Genomic DNA, 27,023 nt, shown 5'->3' on the forward strand with positions numbered 1-27,023 from the left:
CAACAACTTTTGAACTGTTGGAGTATGGTGTGTAATACACCAGAATAGTGCTGCTTTTTCTTCATCAAGAAAACTGACTGTTTTATGTACTTAAATGTGTTTGGCACCTTTAAAATCCCATCTCTGTTCCTTCTATACATTTAGGAAAGGACACTGCATAAAGGAAAATGTACTGTCTGCGGTAACTTTTAATTTGAAGATATATTAAAGATCTTTAGGAGTATTTTTTTATGTCACCACAGGTCAAGTATGTGACCATAGGCCAAGTGCACTTCTTGAAATTGCTAAGGCCCAGTTTACACTACCAAATCAGAAAACACATATGCAAATTTTGCATGTGTTTTACAAGTGATTTTCTGCCTTCTTTAAATTTTGTCCTCTGAAATCATAGTCATGCAAATAAAAGTCCAATAATTAAAACAAGTGTTGAATTTTTAGTGCAATACCATTGACCATGTAAGCAGGATCTTTCAGAAACACACTGCTCTTTTCTGTAATACAGTGCTGTGATGTAATTAGCTTCATAGAATATAATGGAAACTATTTTCTCTGTACTTTTGGGGTGCTGTGAAAAAAGTTGCAAAATATTGGTGTAAACGGGCCCCAAACATTGAATTAACTTCTATTTGTATTTTTATGAATCTGAACTTGGACATCTGTCTTCCTGCATCTATTCTAGTCTAGTCTTATGGGGGCTATATACACAATGATTTTATGTATGATCATATTGTCGATCGATTAGCTGTCCGAGCAAACAAATACACTCACAAGATCAAAGAGATGGTCTGATCCACCATACATTTAACAATCATATTGATCTATCTACTTTTCAGTTGGATTTTTGGTCGATCTGTATAATTTCAATTAAATTGATCAGTTTTACTTCAAATCAATTGATGACACTTGGGGCTGATTTACTAAAACTGGAGAGTGCAAAATTCGGTGCAGCTGTGCATAGTAGCCCATCAGCTTCCACGTTTTTTTCTCAAAGCTTAATTGAACAAACTGAAGTTAGAAGCTGATTGGCTACCATGCTTTTTTGCAATCACCAGTTTTAGTAAATGAACCCCAGCAAGTGTCTTTTTGCTAATTCTTATATTTGATCGTATTGTCTAATTTTTTGAAGAGTCATTCAAACGGATCATTTGTGCATGGCCAACATTAGTCAAGTTATTAGATCACTGGAGACCAAGGTCATGTGCACGCAGGTGATGCTTCCAGCTCTTCCCATTTCCTTCATATATTTTCTGGATTTTGAGTTTTGACCTACATACAGCTGTTTCATCTTTCTTAAAGCACTTGCTTCCTTAAAGATTTATCATTATATATGTTGTTTTTTTTTTTTTACTTCTTTCTCGTAGTTTGTAAGTGCTTTGTAAACCTTGTTATGAGGTTCAACTTGCCCCTCTTCCCTCCGGTCATGGTTGATTGGCAACAGCTATGAAGGAGATGGCTAAATTATAGCTGTAGTTTGCTTTGACTGTGAGCACTTTACTGAGACAAGCAACAGCAAGAAGAATGCAGAGTTTGACATGCCCTCCCTCTCTCTGTATTCCCCTTGCCGTTGCTTGTCTTGAAAAAGTGCTCACAGCTGGGGCAAGTCACAGCTTTGAATCAGTCATCATCTCCTTCATAGCTGGTCTCGGAAATGTCGTGGCAAAAGGGAAGGGGGCAAGTCAAACCTCATAACTAGGATTATGAACTACTAAGGAACATGGACAGACCTGTAAAATAAAAATTCTAATAGATCATCTTTAAAAAGACCAGGTAGCCAAATTGCACCACAAAGTATCTATTACCTTTCTTAACCAGAAAATCCTCTTCTGTTCACCAACCTGGTCCTGATTTGACTTTGATGCCTAGGGTTTGGTATCCTGAACTATTTGGCTTAACTCAAGATAATCCTGCCTACCCATCACCTCCACCCTCTGCCAAAAAAGAGCACCTCAGTGGTCAAAATGAATGCTCCCATTGGACAGGTGGATGGCATGGCTTATTATCATTATTATTATTATCATCTATATTACTTGTTTGCTATGCCTTGTACATTAGGATTTTAGAGTAGTGGAACATTATTCTTGCTATATACAGATATATGTCAGATAGAGTGCCTTAAAAATGTATTCATACCCCATGAAATTTTACACATTTTGTCATTGTCAGAAACCATGAATCAGACCGAGACAGAAGTACAGTTAAATCACACCTATTTAATAATAAAAGTAAATAGAACAAACGTAGTCAAAACATAGCCAAATGAACCGGAATGGACAGTCAGACAAGCCAGAAAGTCAGGAAGCCATAGATCAGCGTAGTGGAACAGCAAACAGGATCTGGAGCCAGAAGGAATGTCAGCCAAGCAAGTCTTCAACAGGATCTCAGGAGTCTCTGTGATGTTGATGTTGACCAAGGCTAAGGCAGAGATCATCGGGGCTGGATGGCTTAAGTAGGCAGGACTATCAAGCAGGATATCAACAACAGGTGAGTCACTGTGGAGAGAAAGGAGCTGGTCATATTTTTATATCTGAAAAGTGTGGCGTGCATTTGTATTCAACCCCCCATGAGTCAATACTTTGCAGAACCACCTTTCACTGCAATTACAGCTGCAAGTCTTTTTGGGTACGTCTCTACCAACTTTGCACATCTAGAGAGTGACATTTTTTCCCATTCTTTTATTGATTTTTGCAAAATAGCACAAGCTCTGTCAGAGTGGATAGAGAGGGTCTGTGCTCAGCAATTTTCAAGTCTTGCCACAGATTTTCAATTGGATTCAGGTCTGGACTTTGACTGGGCCATTCTAACACATGAATATGATTTGATCCAAACCATTCCATTGTATCTCTGGCTTTATGTTTAGGGTCGTGGTCCTGCTGGAAGGCGAACCTCCGCCCCAGTCCTAAGTCTTTTGAGGACTCTAACGGGTTTTCTTCTAAGATTGCCCTGTAATTGGCTCCATCCAACTTCCCATCTACTCTGACCAGCTTCCCTGTCCCTGCTGAAGAAAAGCATCCCCACAACAGGATGCTGCCACCACCATGTTTCACATGGAGATAGTGTTTTCAGGATGATGTGCAGTGTTCGTTTTTCGCCACACATAGCGTTTTGCTTTTAGGCCGAAAAGTAAAATTTTGGTCTCGTCTGACCAGAGCACCTTCTTCCACATGTTTGCTGTGTCCCCCACATGGCTTCTCACAAACTGCAGATGGGACTTCTTATGGTTTTCTTTCAACAATGGCTTTCTTTTTGCCACTCATCTATAATGGGCAGATTTGTGGAGTGCACGACTAAAGCCCCATACACACTATGAGATTTTCTGCTGATATTTTCCTTCAGATTTACCAAAACCATATAATATGAGGTCAAACCTTAGGAGTTTCAATTTGTATGGAATCAGGCAGGCCCTTCTACTACATGGTTTTGTTAAATCTGAAGGAAAAAATCAGCGGAAAATCTGATAGTGTGTATGGGGCTTTATAGTTGTGAACAGATTATCCCACCGAGCTGTGGATCTCTGCAGCTCCTCCAGAGTTACCATAGGCCTCTTAGATGCTTCTCTAATTAATGTTTTCCTTGCCCGGCCTGTCAGTTTAGGTGGACGGCCATGTCTTAGTAGATTTGCAGCTGTGTCATACTCTTTCCATTTTCGGATTATGGACTGAACGGTGCTCCGTGAGATGTTCAAAGCTTGGGATATATTTTTATAACCTAACCCTGCTTTAAACCTCTCCCCAACTTTATCTTTGACCTGTCTGGTGTGTTCCTTGGCCTTCATGATGCTGTTTGTTCACTAAGGTTCTCTAACAACCCTCTGGGGGCTTCACAGAACAGCTGTATTTATACTGAGATTAAATTACACACAGGTGGATTCTATTTACTAATAGGGTGACTTCAGAAGGGATCTGGCTCCACTAGATTTTAGTTAGGGACATCAGAGTAAAGGGGGCTGAATACAAATGCTCGCCACACTTTTCAGATATTTATTTGTAAAAACATTTGAAAAACATTTATCATTTTCCTACCACTTCACAATTGTGTGCCACTTTGTGTTGGTCTATACTTAAAATCCCAATAAAATACATTTATGTTTTTGGTTGTAACATGACAAAATGTGGAAAATTTCAAGGGGTATGAATACCTTTTCAAGGCACTGTATATATCAGGTAACTGTTCCATTCATTATCAGTAAAGGGTTGTGCTGAATATGACTTGAGACACTTGTATTTGATGCTGTAACCTTTTCTAATGTGTCATATTTTTTTAGAGCAGAAGATGGGGAGATCCACCCAGAGATCTGCAGACTTTATATCCAGCTTCAGTGCTGCCTAGAAATGTATACAACTGAAATGCTGAAATCTATGTGTCTTCTGGGCTCCCTTCAGTACCAGCGCAAAGGTAACCCGTTAACTTTTCTCAGTAGTCACATTAGACTTTAAACAGAAATAGGTCCACCTCAACATCAGATGTTTAACATGCACCATGAATTCAGTAGTAACTGTATAGCTTTGAAGGAGGGGGTGAGTGTAGAATGGCTGTGTGTTTATTATAGAGACGGCGTCGCCAAATTAAAAAAGCAAAATCACATATAAATCAAGTATTTTTAAAGATGCTTACTACTTAAATGCAGTAGTTTCCCATTTCCATAAACATGTTTTAGTCACTTGCAATGTGCCTTTGAACTTGGTAGGTGATTTGATCACTTTAGCAAGAGTTGATAACCTAGCACAACCACAGTTCTTCCTCCCTTCCGACACATAGGAGCCTTCTTTCCTGAGAGCTGTCTAATTACTACCCATGCTGGCCCAGCTCCCTCTCCCCTTATTTCCCTACATACCATTGCATGTAGCTGCTGGGAAGGGTAATACTATAGATTGTCACTTGAGTGACATCTGAGTCTGCAGGGAGTGCTGACATCACATCCCAAGATGGCAGCACCCAGCAGCAGTCTTATACCTTGTACACACATTCCGACAACAAAATCCGTCAGATTTTTTCCAAAAGATTTGGTCCTAAACTGGAGTTGCATACACACGGTTAGACAAAGTTATCGGAAAATCCGATCATTTGGAACGTGATGACGTTTGTTCGTTACGACGGGACTACGTTGAGGCTAGTAACCAATAGCTTTGGTCTCGTAATTTGATCTGAGCATGCGTGGCACTTTGTCTGATCGGAATTCTCTACAAATGAACGGAAAAAGTCTGATTGGATTTTTTTGTTGGAAAATTTGAGATCCTGCTCTCAAATTTTTTCCGTCTGAATTTCCGACGGAAAAAGTCCGATAGAGTCCACACACGTAGAAAAGATGTAGCTGGATAGCCGCACTCCAAATTATTCAACTTTATTTCAAAAATGTAATTAAAATCATAGCATCTAGGCTGGCAAACAGACTAACTGCACAGCCGCTGACATGTTTCACACCGAACACGGTGCTTAGTCATAGCTCCACACACGATCGGATTTTCCGACAATATAATCCGATCGGACCTTTTCCGTCAGAATTTCCGACCGTGTGTACAGGGCATTAGGGCTTTTGGGTGTCTTCATAAGGGAAGCTTTTATAGGTAAATAACACACATAAAATATATTAACTGCATGTATGATCTTATGAAAAAGGCTCTCATTGAAATTAATGGTCTGGCGATAGGGTCTCATTAAAGTAGAACTAAAGGCAAAACTTTTTTCTATCCTTAGTACTGAGTAAAGGATTTAACCCCTGTCAGCTTTATTTTTGTTATCTATGTCCCATTGGGAAAAATGTTCTTCATTTCCTGTCCAAAAGCCAAAATGGGAAGTGAGACGAAATCCCTGGTGGTCAGCAGGGCCACTAGTACTAGTGTCCCCATTGGAAGAGTTCCCTCTACTCCTGTTCTGGGGACAACTCCAATTTTTTTCCCCCAGTTTCAGTGATAATGGTAAACAGGATAAGAAGAGATGGTTAATCTCCCTAAAGGAAACACAGACTGATAACAGCCTGATAGGGGTCCTAATCCCTCTCCACTTTATGCAAAACTACATAACAATGTGCCTTTAGTTATACTTTAAGTATGGAAGATGGGCTACATACTTATCTTGCAGGGAAAATTCCATATACACAAAGCAGGTTCCCCCAGGGTGGGATTAACCTTTCGCTGCCAGACCCTGTGCTCCATTTTGTACACTCAGGTGGCCAGACCATTTTTGCAATTTTTCCTTTGCTTTTTTATTTTTCCCTTATAGCATTCAAAGTTTGTAAAATACCCTCCAAACCATATACTTTCTGAAAGCACATGAGGAGTAGAATAAAAAGAAGGTGCTACTGATTTCTAAGGTCCCACGATATTTGCGCAAATGTTTATCAAAACAATATTTTTGCAAAAAATCCACTAAAATCATGATTAGCAGATAAATAAACAGCAATATTTACAAAACTCTTACTAAATATAAAAGCTTAACCTGTATTGAGTTAATAAATAAGAAATATTTGTCATTTTTACATTGCACCTTTTTGCAAAATGATGAGAATGGAATTCTCTAAAAATCTGAAAGTTTTCATTTTTCCCTTACATCTTTCAGAATTTGAGAAAGACCCCCAAAACCATATATTTTTTGAAAGCATATGACCTCTAGAATAAAAAGAAGGTGCTACTGATTTTTTAGAACCCACAGTATTTGTGCAAATGTTTATCAAACCAATATATTCCCCAAAAATTCACTTAAGCCATTATTAGCAGATAAAAACACAGCTAATTTTACAAAATTCCTGCTAAATCCCTACTAAATATAAAAGCTTAACCTATATGGAATTAATAAATAGCAAAAAAAAAATTTTTACATTGCACCCTTTTGCAAAATTAAGATCAAAGTACACAAAAATGTAAATATCCAAATTTCTCTAAAAATCTCAAGGTTTAAATTTTTTCCTCACAGCTTTCAGAATTTGTGAAAGACCCCCAAAACCATATATGTTCTGAAAGCATATGACCTCTGGAATAAAAAGAAGGTTCTGCTGATTTTTTAGGCCACTTGGTATTTGCACAAATGTTTATCAAATCAATAATTTTGCATTATTAGCAGATAAAAGCACAGCTAATTTTACAAAATTCCTGCTAAATTCCAACTAAATATAAAAGCTTAACCTGTATGGAGTTAATACATAACAAATATCTGTAATTTTTATATTGCGCCTTTTTGTAGAATGGTTAAAATCGAATGTATGCAAAAATGTAAATACCCAAATTCCTCAAAAAATATGAAGGTTTTAATTTTTCCCTTACAGTATTCAGAATTTGTGAAAGACACCCCAAACCATGTATTTTCTGAAAGCATAGGACCAGAATAAAAAGAAGGTGCTACTGATTTTTAAGGCCCCACGATATTTGCACAAATGTTTACCAAATCAATATTTTCGCCAAAAAATACACTTAAGCCATTATTAGCAGATAAAAACACAAAATTCCTGCTAAATTCCTACTAAATATAAAAGCTTAACCTGTATTGAGTTAATAAATAACAAATATTTGTAAATTTTAAATTGCGTCTTTTGAGAAATAGTGAAAATCAAACATAAGCAAACGTTTCTTAGAAAATCTGGAGATTTTCCTTTTCACTTACAGCTTTCAAAATTTGTAAAAGACCCCTCAAACCATACATTTTCTGAAAACACATAGCCAGTAGAATAAAAATAAGATGCTACTGATTTTTAAGGCATCGCGATATTAGTGCAAATGTTTATCAAAACAATATTTTCACAAAAAATACACTAAAATCAATAATAGTGCACATAAACACAACATAACAAAATTCCTGCTAAATTGCTACTAAAGCATTGTTCACATCTAGCATACTAAAGTGTATGCCCATGTAGAGCCATGTTTACCTACACAGGGATGCACAGGTGTTCCATGTATCCCCATACAGGCAGTCCCATATATGTCAATTGGGATGCACCGGCTACACAGGCAAAGCTGTTGATCCCAATCTGACATCTGTGTGGGCGTGGGTACACGAACCGAACGCAGACAGTGTGAGCTCAGGGACATGCATACGGACCTACATGGATGTAAAATTGGGAGCAGAGGCTCTGTTCGTGCAGGTGCTTCATACCAAATGACATCAATCATACGGCCTGCACAGAGATTCACGTAACACCTATGCGGCCCCCCATAAAGGTACGCTGTATATGCCCTGTGTGAACAAAGTCTTAGGCCCCTTTCACACAGGCACACCCATTGTTCTCCATAGAGGCTGATGTAAATGGGCATGTGTCAGTTTACACCTGCCTGCATCCGATCCAGTCTGCTAAAAACAGACGGATGGGGATTCCATTCCCATCTAGCAGATCGGATCGGATGGTATCAGATGGAAATGGACAGGTGGTCCGTTTCTATCCAACCTCCCAATAGAAAATAATGGCTGTGTCCATGTCTGCTCTGCATCAGCAGAGCGCACATGGACCTGTCATCTTCCTGCTCAGCGGGGAACAGCAGACAGATCCCCTGCTGGGCAGGCAGATCTGCTTTACAGAGTCCGCTCAGGAGCGGTCGGTCCATTAGGGGTGATGGGGGGGGTGCCCCTGCAGGGTGCTGGACTCTGAAAAAGGTTAAGCGCAGTGCATTGCACCCCATACACGTCCACTTGTGACAATGGCGAATTAATATTCGTTATTGTCTTCCGGTCTCTCCTCCTGGTCAATCAGGACAGACGAGGTTGGCCGGGAGGAGAAGCTGGGGGGGGGGGGGGAGAAGCTGACCGTCACCATGGAGGGGTGAGTGCAGGTAGACCTGGGGGGTCTTACTATGTTTTTTTTAATTGCTTTTTTAAAACATCCTTTTTTTTTGGGTGGGGGCGTCTTTGGTGAGATATCAGAGGTCTAAACAGACCCCCATCTCTTTTTTTTAAACAGAGAAAAGGGACTGAAGATAGTCCCTTTCTCTGTAGCTCTTTACTTGAATGAATAAGGAATCTGTATAGAGACTCCATTCATTCATAAAATGACAGTTTGATATATAGTAACACTCGCGGTTACTATATATCAGTTATCAGTGGATATAGCAGAGATCGCCAGCTTCTAAAGGTAGCTGCAGGGGATCTCTTTTGGGGGGGGGGGGGGTCGGATCAGGTGAAGGGGGGTAATTAGTGCTGGGGGGGAGAAGGGGGGTATAGGGGATAGGTAAGGAGAGTGGGGGGAAGTAGTTATAGATGGAAGGGATGGGCTGGGGGTGGAGAAGCTGGGGACAGGGAAGCAGCGGCATGGGTGGGATGGGGAGGGCAGTCACATTTAGGGTTAATAACTATAATCAGTAGATTGTAATCTGCTGATTAGAGTTATAGAATTGTTCAGCAGGGTCTGCTGAACAGTTCTGATATAAGCTTATGGTCATTGAAGTGACCATAAGCTTATAGAAGAGGGGGAAATTAGGGCTGTACGGACTTGGCCACCTGCAGGCACTTTTGTAGGTCCATACGGCGTACAGACTTGGCAGTGAAAGGGTTAAAGTATAACAAAAGGCAAAATGTTTTCTTTTTAGTTTTGGATAAAGTGGAGAGGGATTAGAACACTTGACGGTTTTTATTGCTGTCTGTGCCCCTGTTGAGGGGATTCACCCTCTCTATTTGTCCGTGTTTACCATTATCATTGAAAGTGAAAGTAAAAGCAAATCCCACATTTTGGGTTGTCCCCAGAAAAGCAATAGAGGAATATTATTCCAATGGGGGCACTAGTTCTAGTGACCTGGGGGTTCCCAAAGAATTTATTTAATTTGCAGGGATTTTGCTCTCGCTTCCTGTTTGGCTATGGGAAGCGAAGTAAGGGAAAATCTCTGAGGGATCTGATGAAGGACATGCCTTTGAAACGCGCTAGCCAGCAGGGACCCTGGTGAGGCCCCCCCCCCCCCCCCATGCTCGAGTGATCAGAGAGTGCAACCAAGTTGAGTTGCTTGATGAGCGCTTATACTATATATGTTTGTGAGTAGTATCAATTAATTTAATTCTATCTTAAATAAAATTTGTGGGATAAAGCACTAGGCCTATGCGCCCTTTTTCTTTCATTTATCTTTACAGTTAATTCAGGTTTGCAAGCTTATTCAGGTTCTGAACTTTGAACTTCGATGAATTAGCTATATTTCTCTAATACAATGTTCCACAAAACATATGCTATTAAATACCTATTATTTTATTGTGTTCTTATTCTAAAGGAAAAGAGCAGTGTGTTGGTCCAAAGATAATAGACTACAAAATGGATGAGAGTTCTGAAGTTCCAATCTTAGAAGACACATCATCATCCCCAGTAGATGTCCAGCAGTGTTGGCAGGTTTCCACAGACATTGACAACACGGAGAGGTACATGGACTGTTTCGACCACTAAGCATTGGATATGACTTTCGATGCCTATATATACCGGATTTCTTTGATATGCAATTTTCATTAAAAGTAACCTGTTTGTGTGTTTTATAATCATTTGATAATTTTGAATTACACAGGTTTGTGGTAGGTTTACTTTAAAAGTAGCATCGCTGTTATGTGGAACATATCAAATGCTGCTTCATATGTGGAGAGCAAATGGAACGATGGGGAGGAGTGGTGAGTATGTATATGCTAGGGAGGGGGATTTAAAGTCATCTGTTCCTACATTGACAAAACACAGGTTTGCTTTTAAGCGCAACTCTGGGAAACTTAAAATTATACATTTCCATGGGGCTGTTCCTGTAATTCAAGATTTAAGTGGTTCTAAAGCCTAAATCTATTTTACTTTAATAAATTCTATGCATTAAGGTAAAAAAAAACTTCTGTGTAACAGAATCCCCCCTGACCCCCTTATATTTACCTAAACCCATTCACAATCCTGCATGAGAGCTGGGCAGATTGATAGCAGCAGGAGCTACTGGCTCCAACTGCTGTCAATCAAGTACTGTGACAAGGATCGGGGTGGGGCCGAGCCACCCGTTCTGTCAATGGGGGCAGTTCTTGAAGAAGTGGAGCCAGGAGCGCTGGCAGGGGGCCCCAGAAGAAGAGGATCGGGGGTGTTCTGTGCAAAATTATTGCACAGGGCAGATAAGTATGACATGTTTATTATGAAAAGAACATTTAATATGACTTGAATTGCTTGTTTAGGTCTAGGGGATGTGGAAAAGAAGATCCGCCTACCTCCACCGCCCTTCTAGACCAGTCCTCACAGCAAGATCATCTCCCCTATGCTCCAGAAGTCTAAGGCCCTAAGGCCCTGATGTCATCTAGCTCAATGCAGGGTCCTGCATTGGGATGTGATGATGCTGAAGGACAGTCCACCACCAGAGTGTGGGGGAGCCAAGGATCAGGTGAGTTAAAGTGCATACATTTTCCCTAGATTAAACAAGTAGTTAAACTGCAAGGGATCATTTTTCTGTTTCCCAGAGTTGGGCTTTAACCGCTTGCTGACCAGTTTTACTGTGGCAGAATGGCATGGCTGGGTGCAACATCGTTATGTTACGTCGCTTCGCCTTTTGGCCACTAGGGGCATGCTCATGCCCACAGCGTATGCCCGACCCTGATGCGAGTGCCCGGGGGCGCATTGATCGTCAGGCTCCCACAATCGCTCGTAACAGAGCGAGAACCGGGATCTCTGTGTGTAAACACACAGATCCCCGTTCTTTCAGGGGAGAGGAGACAGATTGTGTGTTCATACTAAGTATGAACACCAATCTCTGTCTCCTCCTAGTCAGTCCCATCCCCCCCTACAGCTAGAACACACACTGAGGGAACACAATTAACCCCTTAATCAGTGCATTTTTATAGCACTGGTCACTGTATAATTGTCAATGGTTTCAAGAATGTGTCAAAGTGTCCGATGTGTCCACCTTAATGTCGCAGTCATTACTAGTAATAAAAAAAAAATGCCATAAATCTATCCCCTATTTTGTAGACACTGTAACTTTTGAGCAAACCAATCAATATACACTTATTGCATTTTTTTTTTACCAAAAATATGTAGAAGAATAAATATCGGCCTAAACTGAGGAAAATTTTTATTTTTTTATAAAAAATGTGGGATATTTATTATAGCAAAAAATTAATATATTGGGGGTTATTTACGAAATGCAAATCCACTTTGCACTACAAGTGTACTGCAAGTGCACTTGGAAGTGCAGTCGCTGTAAATCCGAGGGGGACATGCAAGAAAAATATAAAACAGCATTTTAGCTTGCACATGATTGGGTGATAAAATCAGCAGAGCTTCCCCCCATTTCAGATCTACCCCTCAGATTTACAGGGACTGCACTTCTAAGTGCACTTTTAGTGCAAAGTGGATTTGCCTTTCGTAAATAACCATTGTGTTTTTTTCAAAACTATCGCTCTTCTTTTGTCTATAGCGCAAAAAAAAAACACACAGACGATTAAATATCACCAAAAGAAAGCTCTATTTGTAGGAAAAAAGGATGTCAATTTTGTTTGGGTACATCATCGCACCACCACGCAATTGTCAGTTAAAGTGATGCAATGCCGTATCGCAAAAAAGGGCCTGGTCATTAAGCAGCCAAATCGCCCGGAGCTGAAGTGGTTAAACTTAAATAAAACAATATATCTTGTAATAACATAGTTCCCTGCAAAGAAGGTAAATAGTTAAGTCTCCCACTGATTGCACTGACAAACATTACTCTGATAAAGAGGAGTCACTGCTTGAAGTCTATTCAGAAGCCAGCACGCCTGGGAACGTCAATCTCCTGGTTTCCTGCTGTGCTCAGTGGTCCTTCCCACTGACCCGCACGTCACTTCTGTATTCTGTAGTAATATGAAGGTCAGCACAGACAACGGGAGAGGCAAGTATAGTTTTTTGTTGCAGGTAATAATTTTAGTGTACTCTATGTGACAATCACTTCAAAGTAAATGTTCATCTTTAGAAAAAAAAAATCTCCCCAGCCCACCTCCATATCCTTCTTAGGCTCGGTTCACACAGGGGCGACTGCGATCCGACTTCAGGTCGCCCCTAGTCGCCTCAGGTCGGACAACATTTAAAAATCAATGTAAGTGAATGAGAGCCGTCTTAATGCACGCTACTGAAGTCGCCTCCGACTTCAAAAGAAGTTCCTGCACTACTTCAATCCGACTTGTAGGCGACTTGTACCCATTGATTTCAATGGAGGTCGCCTCCAAGTCGGATCTCTGTATATACGGAGGCGACTTTGACAGAATTATTAGCTCTGAAGGGGGAACTCCACGCCAAATTTCTGAAAAAAAATTTGGCGTGGGTTCCCCCTCCGAGAGCATACGAGGCCCTTAGGTCTGGTATGGATTCCAAGGGGAACCCCCTACGCCGAGAAAACGGCATGGGGGTCCCCCCAGATCCACACCAGACCCTTATCCGAGCACGCTACCCGGCCAGCCAGGAAAGGGGGTGGGGACAAGCGGGCGCCCCCCCTCCTGAGCCGTACCAGGCCGCGTGCCCTCAACATGGGGGGGTGCCTTGTCCCCATGTTGATGAGGACAAGGGCCTCTTCCCGACAACCCTGTCCGTTGGTTGTCGGGGTCTGCGGGGGCGGGGGGCTTATCGGAATTCGGGAGCCCCCCCACCCTATGTGAATGAGTATGGGGGCCGCCGGCCTCTTCTTCCGACTTCGGGGGTCTTGTCCCCCTCTTCGGTTCTTCTGCCGGGCCACCGCGCCTTCTTATAGCTCTTTTACAGGCGGTGGCCCGGTCTTCTGTCGCCGCCGCCTTCCGTTCTTCTTCTTCTTCTCCTGGAGATCTTGACTCGACGTTCTCTCCGGCCGCAATGCAAGGGACGCGCTGCGCTGCCACTTATATAGGGACAATGGGCAGTGTCACATGGGTTGATGTCACATGGGTTGGTCACATGGGTTGATGTCACATGGCGACAGTCCCAGCATCCTCCGGGACTGTGACATCGTAAGGGGGCGGGGTCACCATGTGACATCAACCCATGTGACATCAACCCATGTGACATCAACCCTTGTGACACTGCCCCATTGTCCCTATATAAGTGGCAGCGCAGCGCGTCCCTGGCATTGCGGCCGGTGAGAACGTTTAGTCAAGATCTCCAGGAGAAGAAGAAGAAGAACGGAAGGCGGCGACAGAAGACCGGGCCACCGCCTGTAAAAGAGCTATAAGAAGGCGCGGTGGCCCGGCAGAAGAACCGAAGAGGGGGACAAGACCCCCGAAGTCGGAAGAAGAGGCGGGCGGCGAGGAAGAAAGCCGGGCTCCTCCGCTAGCAAAAGAGCTACAAGAAGATAGCGGAGGAGTCCGGCGAGAAGACCCCCGAAGACGGAAGACCCCCAGAGCTGTGCAATAAAATATTTTAACCCCGTGTTGTGTTTTTTTTTGTACTTTTTTTCACAGGTGAATGGGTAGGGGTACATTGTACGCCAAATTTTTTTTCAGAAATTTGGCGTGGAGTTCCCCCTTCAGAGCTCATTCTCTGATTGGCCACGGCAAAAGTCGCCTGGCCTGGGGCGACTTGTAAGTCGCCCCAGGTCGTGTCTAAAAGTCGTGTTCAAGTCGTCTCCAAGTTGACTCACAAAGTCGTCCTGAAGTCGTGTCGCCCCTGTGTGAACCGAGCCTTAAAGTGTTACTAAACCCAGGACCCTGCATTCACTATATCTGGTCTCTCACAGTACACAGAACATGGAGATGCAATTATTTTAGTAAATATAAACTGCTAAATACCTTTCCTCATCAGCAGTATATAGCAGTCTTGTGACTTCTATCGGGTTAAAGCTTGTAGGAGGAGTTTTCATTCTCTCAGATTGTCCTATGAGGCTGCATGACCCTTGACCCTGTATATAGCAGTCTTGTAACTTCTATCAGTGTCTGGTTAAAGCTTGTAGGAGGAGATTTCATTCTCCCCTGATTGTCCTATTAGGCTGCTGGACCCCTGACCCACTGTCTGGACAGTGCGAATTAGCCCTGTGCTGATCACATGCACCCGCCGAGGAAAAAAAAAATTCTCTAGCAACACACACCAAACTGAGCATGTGCAGCTTTCCCCTAAGGCTCTGTTCTATCAGCAGATACAGACTGATTTTAGTGTTGTGGGTTTAGTAACACTTTAAGAAAAAATGCACAGTAGAATGTTGATCAAGACGTTTATTCAGTTGCCCTTAGTGGTTAAGGATTTTCTTCCCTATTAAAACACTTGGGTTTACAAGATTTTGTTGCCATCTTCTTCAGCTTGGGCATCTGAAAGCGTAAATTGCTTTGTTATTTTAGATCGAACATGATGGAGCTTCATATTAAAAATATAAATGTGTTGTGTTTTACAAATTAGTTAACATTTGATTGTTGGATATTGGGTTATTACTCTTCAGACTGTGCAAAGAGTAGCACTTTTTGCTTCAAAAGAACATTAATTGCATTAGACACAAACAAGCAAAAGCATTTCTGGTATTTGCATAGTTTTTGTAATAATTTAAAATGTTGTTAATATTTTGCATTTATTTTGAAAATTTTAATGGGAATAAAAAATTGATATAATCAAATAACATGTTGGTATGATCAATTTTTGCATATTGTTCAATGAGAATATACCAATACCACTATGCACATGTTATGAAAAGGTTACAATTTTGGAACCAGAAAGTTAAAATAAAAGATTATTATATGGAACGTGTGTTATTAATGTATGCAAAAGGATGGTAGGTGTATTTGAAGAACCACTAGTAAATATGTCAATCGGAAAGGGAAATAGGTCACTGCACTGCGGGCTTCAGCAACGTTTCTTACCTATTAAATAGTGGCAGGGATCACAGGTACTTATATAGTGCTGCTAATTTACTCAGCGCTTTACATACAGTATATATATATATATATATATATATATATATATATATATATATTGTCCATTCACATCAGTCCCCACCCTCAAGGAGATCGCAATCTAAGGTCCCTAACTCACATTCATGCATGCATACACATACTGGGGCCAATTTAGATAGGAGCCAATTAACCTACCAGCATGTCTTTGGAGTGTGGGAGGAAACTTGAGTACCCAGAGGAAACACACTTAGGCCTAGGGAGAACATGTAAACTCCAGGCAGGAAGTGCCATGGTTGGGATTTTAACCAACTGCCCTAGTGCTGCCAGGCTGAAGTGCTAACCACTTAGCCACTGTGCTGCCCTTGCTAATATTATTTGAATAAGAAAAGTTGCTGTAGCCCAGAGTGCAGTGAGGCATTTCCATGACTCATTTTCTGGAATACAAGGAGCCAGAGCCGGGGTCTCCAAGCTTTATAAAAAAAAAGGGCCAGTTTACTGTTGTTCAGACTTTACAGGGGCTGGACTGTGGCCAGTGGGGGTAGAAAATGTCCCAACATTAGTGGGAATAGACTATGGCTCAGGCTTGGTGGCCAGTGGGATTACAAAATTACATAACACCTGTGCTTAGTAGGGGGAAGAATAGTGCCCCATCATTGGTGTCAGTGGGAGAAATAGTGCCCCATCATCGGTGTCGGTAAGAGGAATAGTGCTCCAAAAACTAGTGTCAGTGGGAAGAATAGTGCTCGGTCATTGGCGTCAGTGGGAGAAATAAAGCCCCATCATCAGTGTCAGTGAGAGGAATAGTGCTCCATCATTGGTGTCTGTGGAAGGAATATGCTCTATCATTGGTGCCCATGGGAGGAATAGTACTCAATCGTTGCTGTCAGTGGGAGAAATAGTGCTCTATTATTTGTGTGAGTGGGAGAAATATTGCCTAATCGTTTATATTAGTGACAGGAGTAGTGCCCTATCATTCGTGTCAGTGGAAAGATTGGTGTCTCACGAATGGTGTCAGTGGGAAGAACAGTGTCCCAAGGACCCAAAGGGTCACCGTTTGGAGATCACTGAGCCAGAGCAGTACCCTTGGATTTCATGGTGGAACCTGTGATGGGCAACTCATCTTAAGTGATGCACATATCTTTTTGTGAAACAAATTTGTCAACTAGCAAACCTTATTATGAAATATACATGTAAATGGAATAGTAGAAAATAGGGTAAAAGGTGACAAGAGAAGAAAGGGGGCAATGACGGGTGTTCTTGAGCAAATTATGGGTATTTATAGGCTGGTATATTCATTACAACCAGTCCACAATCTGAGCCTTTCCCAGTTTAGGCAGTTGGCTAAAAAGTATCAATAACGGTGAGAGTAGGCTACCAAGCACTCAATAGGCAGAGTACAGGTTTGCTTTAAAATCTTGGCAACTCCACATGGCGTCAAGAAAATCTTCATCTTGCATATGAATGGAATTCCAAACTCAAGGAGATATTTTCCTTTCTTTCAGAGACATGAGGGAAATGAAAAACCTCTTAAGCAAACTCAGGGAGACCATGCCTTTGCCATTAAAAAACCAAGGTAAGATTCAACTTTCCTAATCTGTTCCTGTGCCTAGACTATGGATACTAAATTATTTACATATTCTTAACAAGCAATAAAAAGTCCTTAAAGCCCATCTATGGAAAAATATTAACCCTCCTTCCTCCCACCCCCTCCAACTGATTGTTGGCTTAAAAAAATATTCTTGTTGGTTCATATATACTTGAACAGATGGTGGTAGCATCATTTTTACCAGCATTTGATTTTAATTATTCCGCCTTTTTTCCTTGTTGAGAAATCCACTTTAAATTGAATGGATAATCTGCATAAACTTTTCTACACCTGTATATGGAGCAGGTTATGCCGCGTACACACGATCAAACAATCCGGTGGAAAAGTCCGGCAAACTCAAGTCCGCCAAACAATCCGCCCGTGTGTAGCCTCCGGCATACTTTTTTGACCCGACAGTACGGCGGACTTAGAATTTTGGTTTGCACAACAATCTGCCCGCCGTACTCGCATTTCGGCGGACAATCCGGCCGTGTGTATGCCAGTCCGCCGTACTTTTGAAATGAGCGGACTTTTCCCGTCCGGAGAAAAGTCCGCTCATTTCGAGCGCGTCTCCAGGTAGGCGGGGCCCGCGAAGGAGACGTCGCTGGCCCCGCCGCCTGGTATGGACTTAAAGGGGAACCCCAACGCTGAAAAAAATCGGCGTGGGGGTCCCCCCCAAGTCCACAACAGACCCTTGTCCGAGCACGCTACCCGGCCGGCCAGGAAAGGGGGGCAAGCGAGCGCCCCCCTCCTTAGCCGTACTAGGCCGCGTGCCCTCAACATGGGGGGTGCCTTGGGAAAGGGGGGGGCCGCGCAGCCCCCCCCACCCCAAAGCACCTTGTCCCCATGTTGATGAGGACAAGGGCCTCTTCCTGACAACCCTGGCCGTTGGTTGTCGGGGTCTGCGGGCGGGGGGCTAATCGGAATCCGGGAGCCCCCTTTAATAAGGGGGCCCCCGGATACCGGCCCCCCACCCTATGTGAATTAGTATGGGGTACAATGTACCCCTACCCATTCACCTGTAAAATAAAAGTACAAAAAAACACAACACACGAGATAAAATACTTTATTGCACAGCTCCGGGGGTCTTCCGTCTTCGGGGGTCTTCTCGCCGGACTCCTCCGCTATCTTCTTGTAGCTCTTTTGCTAGCGGAGGAGCCCGGCTTTCTTCCTTGCCGCCGGCCTCTTCTCCTGACTTTGGGGGTCTTGTCCCCCTCTTCGGTTCTTCTGCCGGGCCACCGCGCCTTCTTATAGCTCTTTTACAGGCGGTGGCATGGTCTTCTGTCGCTGCTGCCGCCTTCCGTTCTTCTTCTTCTTCTTCTACTCCTTCTCCTGGAGATGTTGACTCAACGCTCTCTCCGGCCACAATGCCAGGGACGCGCTGCGCGGCCACTTATATAGGGACAAGGGGCGGTGTCACATGGCTTTATGTCACATGGGTTGGTGTCACATGGTGACCCCGCCCCCTTACGATGTCACAGTCCCCATGTGACATCAACCCATGTGACCAACCCATGTGACATAAAGCCATGTGACACCGCCCCTTATCCCTATATAAGTGGCCGCGCAGCGCGTCCCTGGCATTGTGGCCGGAGAGAGCGTCGAGTCAACATCTCCAGGAGAAGAAGGAGAAGAAGAAGAAGAAGAAGAAGAAGAAGAAGAACGGAAGGCGGCAGCGGCGACAGAAGACCGGGCCACCGCCTGTAAAAGAGCTTTAAGAAGGTGCGGTGGCCCGGCAGAAGAACCGAAGAGGGGGACAAGACCCCCGAAGTCGGGAGAAGAGGCCGGTGGTGAGGAAGAAAGCCGGACTCCTCCGCTAGCAAAAGAGCTACAAGAAGATAGCAGAGGAGTCCGGCGAGAAGACCCCCGGAGCTGTGCAATAAAGTATTTTATCTCGTGTGTTGTGTTTTTTTTTGTACTTTTATTTTACAGGTGAATGGGTAGGGGTACATTGTACCCCATACTCATTCACATAGGGTGGGGGGCCGGTATCCGGGGGCCCCCTTATTAAAGGGGGCTCCCGGATTCCGATAAGCCCCCCGCCCGCAGACCCCGACAACCAACGGCCAGGGTTGTCGGGAAGAGGCCCTTGTCCTCATCAACATGGGGACAAGGTGCTTTGGGGTGGGGGGGGCCGCGCGCCCCCCCCTTCCCCAAGGCACCCCCCATGTTGAGGGCACGCGGCCTGGTACGGCTCAGGAGGGGGGGGGGCGCTCGCTCGCCCGCCTTTCCTGGCCGACCGGGTAGCGTGCTCGGACAAGGGTCTGTTGTGGACTTTGGGGGGGACCCCCACGCCGATTTTTTTCGGCGTTGGGGAGTTCCCCTTTAAGTCCATACCAGGCGGCGGGGCCAGCGACGTCTCCTTCGCGGGCCCCGCCTACCTGGAGACGCGCTCGAAATGAGCGGACTTTCCTCCGCCTGTGTGGGCGAGTCCGTTCATTTCGAAAGTACGGCGGACTTAGTACGCCGTATTAGTCCGCTGAAAAAGTGCCGTGTGTGGGCAAGTAGCCCGTTCGAAAATTCCGACGGACAGTTTGGCGGACTTCCGCCAAACTAAGTACTTCGGACAGACGGCTACGTGCGTACGCGGCTTTACTTGCCAAAGTTGGCTTATTCTCAGATATTCCAGCAGTATGAGCCCTGTTATTAAATTCCAAGATCTCCCTACCTTAGACATTACAAGTCATACTAATTACTATTGCATACTACAAAATGTCTTGGCGCTGATAGCCAATCTGGATAAAAGGGCACAAGACTTTTACTTTTTGTATTTTCCATCCATCCATCCATTCCATGGATGGTTTAAAGTAGTAGTAAACTCACTTTTCTGACTTGTACCTACAGGAAAGCCTATACTAAAGCTTATCTGTAGGTACAGTGAATATCTCCTAAACTTGCACTGTTTAGGACAGGGGTATTGAATTAAAATTCATGGAGGTCTGATCTATAAAATGTTCTTACAGAAGAGGTTTGAATGATATTCCCATCACAGCCCTTCCTCTGAAACCTCCTTTTTACATCAGTTTCCTCAGCCCCCCTTTATATCACAATTTTCCCTTGACAGTGATGCCCCCATCACATCATCCTCCCACAGTAGTGTCACCTGTCCCCCCTTCACATCGACCCCCCCCCCACTAGTGTCCTCTGTCCCCACCTTCACATTCCTCCCACCGCAAGGTCCTCTGCCTCCATTTTACACCCTCTCTCAGCTCTGTCCCTATTCACATTGCAGCCCCCCTCAGCTCTGCCCCCATTAACATTGCAGCCCCCCTAAGCTCCACCCCATTCACATTGCAGCCCCCCTCTGCTATGCCACCCATTCACATTGCAGCCCCCTTCAGCTGTGCTCCCCCCATTTGAATTACAGCCCCCCTCAGCTCTTTACCTCCCATTCACATCGCAGCCCCCCTAAGCCCTGCCCCTTTCACATTGCAGCCCCCCTCAACTCTGCCCCCATTTATATTGCAGACCCCCTACATTCTGCACCCCCATTCACATTGCAGCCCCCCTAAGCTCTGCCCCCTTTCACACTGCAGCCCCCTCAGCTCTGCCCCCATTAACATAGCAGCCCCCAAGCTCCGCCCCATTCACATTGCAGCCCCCCTCAGCTATGCCACCCATTCACATTGCAGCCCCCTTCAGCTGTGCTCCCCTCATTCACATTGCAGCCCCCTTCAGCTGTGCTCCCCCCATTCACATTGCAGCCCCCCTAAGCACTGCCCCATTTACACTGCAGCTCCCCTTCAGCTCTGCCCCTCCATTTACATTGCAGCTCCCCGTCAGCTCTGCCCCCCATTAACATTTCAGCCTCCCTAAGCTCTGCCCCATTCACATTGCAGCCCCCTTCAGCTGTGCTCCCTACACTTAAATTGCAGCCCCCTTCAGCTCTGCACCGCTATTCACATTGCAGCCCCCAAAGCTCTGCCCCTTTCACACTGCAGCCCCCCTCAGCTCTGCCCCCATTCACATTGCAGCTCTCCTTCAGCTCTGTTCCCCCATTTGCATTGACGCCCCCTCAGCTCTGCTCCCCATTTACATTGCAGCTCATCTTCAGCTCTGTACCCCCATTTACATTGCAGCCCCCCTCAGCTCTACCAGCCCGTTCACATTACAGACCCCCACAGCTCTGTCCCCCTATTTACAGTGCAGCTGCACTCAGCTCATATGGCTCTGCCCTCCATTTACATTACAGACCCCCACTAAATCTGTCCCTCCATTTACATTGTAGCCCCCTCAGCTCTGCCCCTTCACTCTCCCATCTTTCTCAGGTACACAGAGTGGAGAGCAGGAGACAGGGCAGCTCTGGACAGTGGGATACACAGCAGCTTTGGATGGAGGGCAGGAGCAGTCACAGTTAACTTTTCAAGTGATTGATTGCTAAGACGGCCCTACATCCTAACATCCAATCACCTGCTGGGACACTTGAAAGCTCCAGCAGTCCCCGCCCTCCATCCAAAGCTAATTTTTCTCCCAAGCTTTGTCCCGCGGCTGCCATGCTGTGATGACCACGGTGACAAAGAACCATCTCCTAATGGGACAGTGACGGTCCAGATGGGACAGTGACCTTCATTTAGTGATGCCCGGTGTAGGAGATATTCACACAGCTGGTGATGTCGCCAGCGCATGCTATCTGAAGGTCTGTTGTAATGTGGCAGACTTTCAGAGCTCGTGCCATAAATGAGGGCTCCCGCGTGCATGCATGGGACTGATGTCATTGAGGATCTGGCCACTAATGTATTGCATTGCTAGGGTCCTGTATCCAAATACCACCAGAGACAGAGTTGTCATGAAGTTTAACTGTGACTTCTACATTTGTTTCTGTGGGTACACCAGTATTCTCCCACTATGCAAAAATCAGCCCTGGTATGTATGGATGTGATAAGGATATTGGACTATAGGCAGGTTCGGTGGCAAGAACTTATGTGAATGGTTCTATGTACACTAAAAACCTCTAAATTAGCAATAGTATCGAAGGATAATAATTATATCTTATTATATCACTTACCACCTGAGGTTTGAGAATCTTTTAATGGTGAGAAAACCTGCAACATCATGTAATCAATCACAGTACACAGTGATAGTTCATCATCCCAAACTGCAGGCTAAGTGGATTACTTCTAAATAGGATTTCATTATACCTTGTTCTAACAGCACATGGAGCAAGTAATGACTGAACTGTGGTTTCCCTAATGATCTGTGCAATATAAAAATCTATAGAAAATGCCCTACGAGGGGTCATTAAGTGATAGGCCACTATAAAAGGACAGCAAAGCCTGCTGTCCTCATTCAGCATCATGAAAAGGGTTTTTGTACCAGTGAATAAAAGGCTTTTATTTATGGTATGAGCAGGGTGGCTTCATTTGCTGGCACCCAACTGCAGAGGAAGGGGTGATTCCCAGCATGTTCTGTCACTCATAATCCTCAGTCTGTTTTCATATAGTTATATGAGTCATAAGGCAATGGCCATATACATTGGAAAGGACTCAGTGTAAGATATTAGCCTTTGATTGCAAGACATAATATTGTATGTCTTCATAACAGCAGCAGTCCCATTAAGACTGCCTGGAAAGGGAATGTATAGTGTTTTGTGTATGTTTTCTTTATTATGTTGAGGACTAAAAAATATGTTCAGATATGTGTTAGGAGGGGTGTCACAGACTGAGCAAACCAATTAATGGGTTCAGGGCCGCCTTTAATATTGATTGGACCCTGGGCAAAACTTTTCTTGAGGGCCTCCCCATGCACTTTTGCTCTCCACCTGCTCTGAGACATATAATAAATAGCAGCTAGACTCAAAATCAGTTAACTGAATCGGATCAGGCAGCTATTGGTTGCCAGAGGTTACAGTGTATCATTACCGCTCACTGACTGGTTGCTAGAGGTTACAGCACACATTACGGCTCACTGATTAGTTAGTAGAGGTTACAGCACATGATTTCTGCTTGTTGATTGGTTGCTAGAGATTACTGTGTATATGACCTCAGGGGGGCATGATATACATATCAATGCTGCCGGCCACTGCTATTTACATATGAAAACTGCTGCTATTTACATATGAATGCTGGTAATTTACATGTAAACACAGGGTCTGCAGGTGAGTCATCTGTACACAACAATAGGGCAGAGCTGGTCAGCATTAGTAGCAGCACTTCACACTGAGATATTGGGACACAGCACAGGACTAAAACTTCAAGGGACGAGGGTATTTAAACCAGGATAGTTGGCAAGTATGAGGCAGCTGCTTTGGGCCCCACAACAATGACAGGGCCCAGGGCAGCTGCCCCTTTTGCCCTGCCTTAAAAACGGCCTTGAATGGGTTGAAATCTGACCTAGAGAGATTTGTACTGGATATCTCCAAATATGTAATGCCACTACTGATTCACCTTTTGTACTTAGATTTTTTTAAATAAAAATACGAGGGTTGTTCAAGTCAAACCGGGTCTTTTGAGTTTATGTAATAAAAGGAAAAATTTGAAGTAGTGGGAACTGCATTTATTTTTCAGCATAATGCCCTGCTACAATTACACACTTATGCCAGAATTTAATGCTTGGAAAACATCATAGAAAGATTTGTCAGTACGCCCGAACTATCCTAGGACAGCCTGCATCACTTCATCATCAGCACTGAAATGCTGACCTCCGAGGGACTCTTTTAGGGGTCCAAACAGGTCCCACTGGGAGCGAGGTCCGGGTTCTAAGGGGAATGTGACAATACCTTATACATGTTTATACTTAGATTTTTTTATAAGTTAGGAATTACTGGGACTTCTGAGGTGCTATACAGATGTACACATTATATCTTATTAAAAACTATGTGTATGTGGAATGTCCCAGTATATTCCTCCTCTATTCAAGAAAGTCACTTTTTTCCTAGTAATCCCGTGCTGCAAAGTGCAGGGTAGGTTTATAGACAGAATAGTACAGGGTGGAAGGCAGGGAAGGTCGGGACTTTCAGATGCAGTGGGCCATCTGTCTCAGATCATCACTCCGGGAGGGCTCTGGAGTGTGCTGGGCAGAAAGCAGTGATCGAGGCTGCAGCCTAAACTTCTCTACTTGCTGCGCCCACCAATACTGGAGCTCTTGCTGCGAAAGCCCTGACTCAGCCAGACACACTAACAAGAGCCCAAAGAGAGGGAGTTTTCCCTTTCTAAAAAAGAGATGAGATGTGAGGGGTGTGACTGCTGCCTCAGAGAGGAGTTTGGCAATCAGGAAGGGGTGCATCTTTCACGCTCTTTTGAAGCAGGCTCTAGCAGCAGCACGGAGAATAGGATAGTGACACTCTTTTTAATTCTAACAACCTGCTGCCCCCCCCCCCCCCTGTACCGGCCCTGGGGGAGACATTTCAAAGGGTCTAAAAAAGGAAAATGTGCCTCACGACCCACCAGACACACTGGGAAATGCCCAATAACATTGGTGAGGTTTCAAACTGTATGGCTTATATTGTCCTTCTCGTCCTCTTATGCTTTGTTATGTGTTAATCAAAACCAGGCCTGGAGGGAAACAGTGAAAATAGTCCAATCATAGCTGTTATTATGAGTAAAATAGGACCCTTTGTTGGTGTCAGTGAGAGTAAAATTAAACCCCATCCTTGGGGTCAGTGGTGATAAAAATAAGCCCCATCATTGGTATCAGTTTGCTAAAATAAGCACCATTGTTGGTATCAGTGGCATAAAATAAGCCTCATGTTTGGTGCCAGTGGGATGAAAATGAATCCCATCATTGATGTCATTATAAAAAAGAATAAGCCAATCATAGATAGAGGAGCCCATCCATATGGGTGAAAATAAGCCAACTCATTGATGTCAGTGGGGGGGGGGGATAAGCCCATCAGTGTCATTAGGATAAAATAAGCTTTGTATTGTTGGTGTCAGGTGTATTAAACTAAGCCTCATATTGTTGGTGTCAGTGGAAGCAAGAATAAGCCTTGGTGTTCAGTTTTTACTTACCAGTCACATGCTCTTGCCATGCTGCCTCTTTGCTGAAGCTGGCATTGTACTTTGACTATGGAGTGATCTCCTGCCCAAAAGTCTAGCATAATTACAGTGCAGAGAGTATTTCAGCACCTCGCTGCCACTCTGCAGTGTCCTAGGTCCGAAATCCCAGGATTGTCCTGCGAGATAAAGAACACTTGGCAACCACAGACAGATTATGTGACTATAGTAGGAAGATGTTCCTACTCTGCACATCAGTTTTTATAGAAACGTCAGCCGGTGGAATTCTGCAATAGATGCTAGAATATTTCAAATATATGGAACAGACCAGGGTTAAGATTGTTTTTATTTTTAAAGTAAAGTTACTGCTAAAGTTTTATTTTTAGGAATTATACTCCAACATCATCGAGTGTGTTTACTGTGATGATTAATACTTATATTGATTTTTAATTTCAGACGACAGTAGCCTCCTCAACTTAACACCATACCCACTTGTTAGAAGAAGAAAGAGAAAATTCTTTGGATTGTGTTGCCTCATCACCAGTTAAAAATAATAAAGAAAAGCCATTCTTTCCACAGATACGTTATAATTTGACCTTTGCTGTCATATATCGTATTGAGGTTGGTTGACCCATTATGTATTCAGTGTTGCCTAAACTGCCTTTTTCAGAACTTCTGTTATGGTCCTGGAAGCAAATGACATTGTTTGACCTATGAACTGGTCCAAAAACTGTCAGTGACTGGATGGAACATTTCCAAACAGACTTTATGAACACTAAAAGTTCTCAAGCATAAAATATGCAAACTGCTTTGATGTCCTAGTATTGTGCTATAGGGAAACCATCTCATCAGCATCACAATGAAGATTCAGTATGGAGATGGTGACAGCAATTATTATTATTGATGTTATCAAAGGCCAATAACTGTACCTTGATTTTGTATTTTTATTTTTTTTGTCTTAATCATAATTAGTCTTCCACAATGCACCGGGATTAAGTCCAAGACTTCAGCCAAGTTTCTAACCTGTTATCTCGAGGATGAAAACTAGATATCTGGCTTGTAAATATTATTGTAAGCTTGATGATGATCATCAGTATTTTCCTTCCATTTGAATGGTGTGATTTTCACAATTTTGAAAATGTTACACATATATATGAAGGTAGTGTATTCAGTCCCCTCCTTCCTTCCTCCAATATATCCTCATATCCTAGTAAGAACAACTTATCATATATTGTTACAATAGAACGTTAAAGCATGGTGTCTGCACATAGTGTTATAACTGATAGGGCATGCCAAACTTAGCTCTGATTGTAAAATATCCTACATTTTACATTGTTAATAAATTTTTTTTTTAGTTAAACCGTGTGAGTATTGTCTTTCTCTAACATTCTTTTTTAGGTCACTAATAAAAAGAAGAAAATTTGATATTTTGATATACCACATCCATTATTATTTTCACCACAAAGGACCATGTATGTCAAACTGTATTGGTACCAGAGAGGACAGACACATAAATATATAAAGAATATAAAGAATTGTATTATAAGGCTTAAAAATGTGTTTAAAACACAGGATTATAATTCCTTTAGAGCAATATAGACCATACATAACATCAATTCGCAATCATCTTTGCTAAAATATACCTAGAGGTTGACATGTTTCACATCCATTAGCTTCTTCAGGGCCTTTATATCCTAGTAGAAAATAAAACTGGCCTAACTGCAAAAACACATTTAAAATGAATTTATGACGCTAATAATATAACAAATTTGACATCATAGACTATC

At 43.4% G+C, this 27,023-nt stretch overlaps 1 protein-coding gene across 3 annotated transcripts in view; it reads left to right on the forward strand.

The window, feature by feature from the left end:
• RGS7BP (regulator of G protein signaling 7 binding protein) overlaps positions 1–26,596 on the forward strand; it is a 165,714-nt gene extending 139,118 nt beyond the window's left edge. The window contains exons 3-6 of one of the 3 annotated variants that reach the window (XM_077462627.1): positions 4,262–4,392; positions 10,173–10,317; positions 17,223–17,293; positions 25,693–26,596. In XM_077462627.1, the coding sequence (XP_077318753.1) occupies positions 4,262–4,392; positions 10,173–10,317; positions 17,223–17,293; positions 25,693–25,784 (439 nt within the window). In that variant the 3' untranslated portion in view covers positions 25,785–26,596. Of the gene's footprint in view, positions 1–4,261; positions 4,393–10,172; positions 10,318–17,222; positions 17,298–25,692 lie in introns of those variants that run through there. The other 2 variants (XM_077462628.1, XM_077462629.1) reach the window with 2 other exon arrangements.
• Positions 26,597–27,023: the final 427 nt, after the last annotated feature.

This window comes from Lithobates pipiens, unplaced genomic scaffold (genome assembly GCF_037356315.1).
Source record: "Lithobates pipiens isolate NorthernLeopardFrog02 unplaced genomic scaffold, aLitPip1_a1.2 Scaffold_3, whole genome shotgun sequence".
Taxonomy (NCBI): Eukaryota; Metazoa; Chordata; class Amphibia; order Anura; family Ranidae; genus Lithobates; species Lithobates pipiens.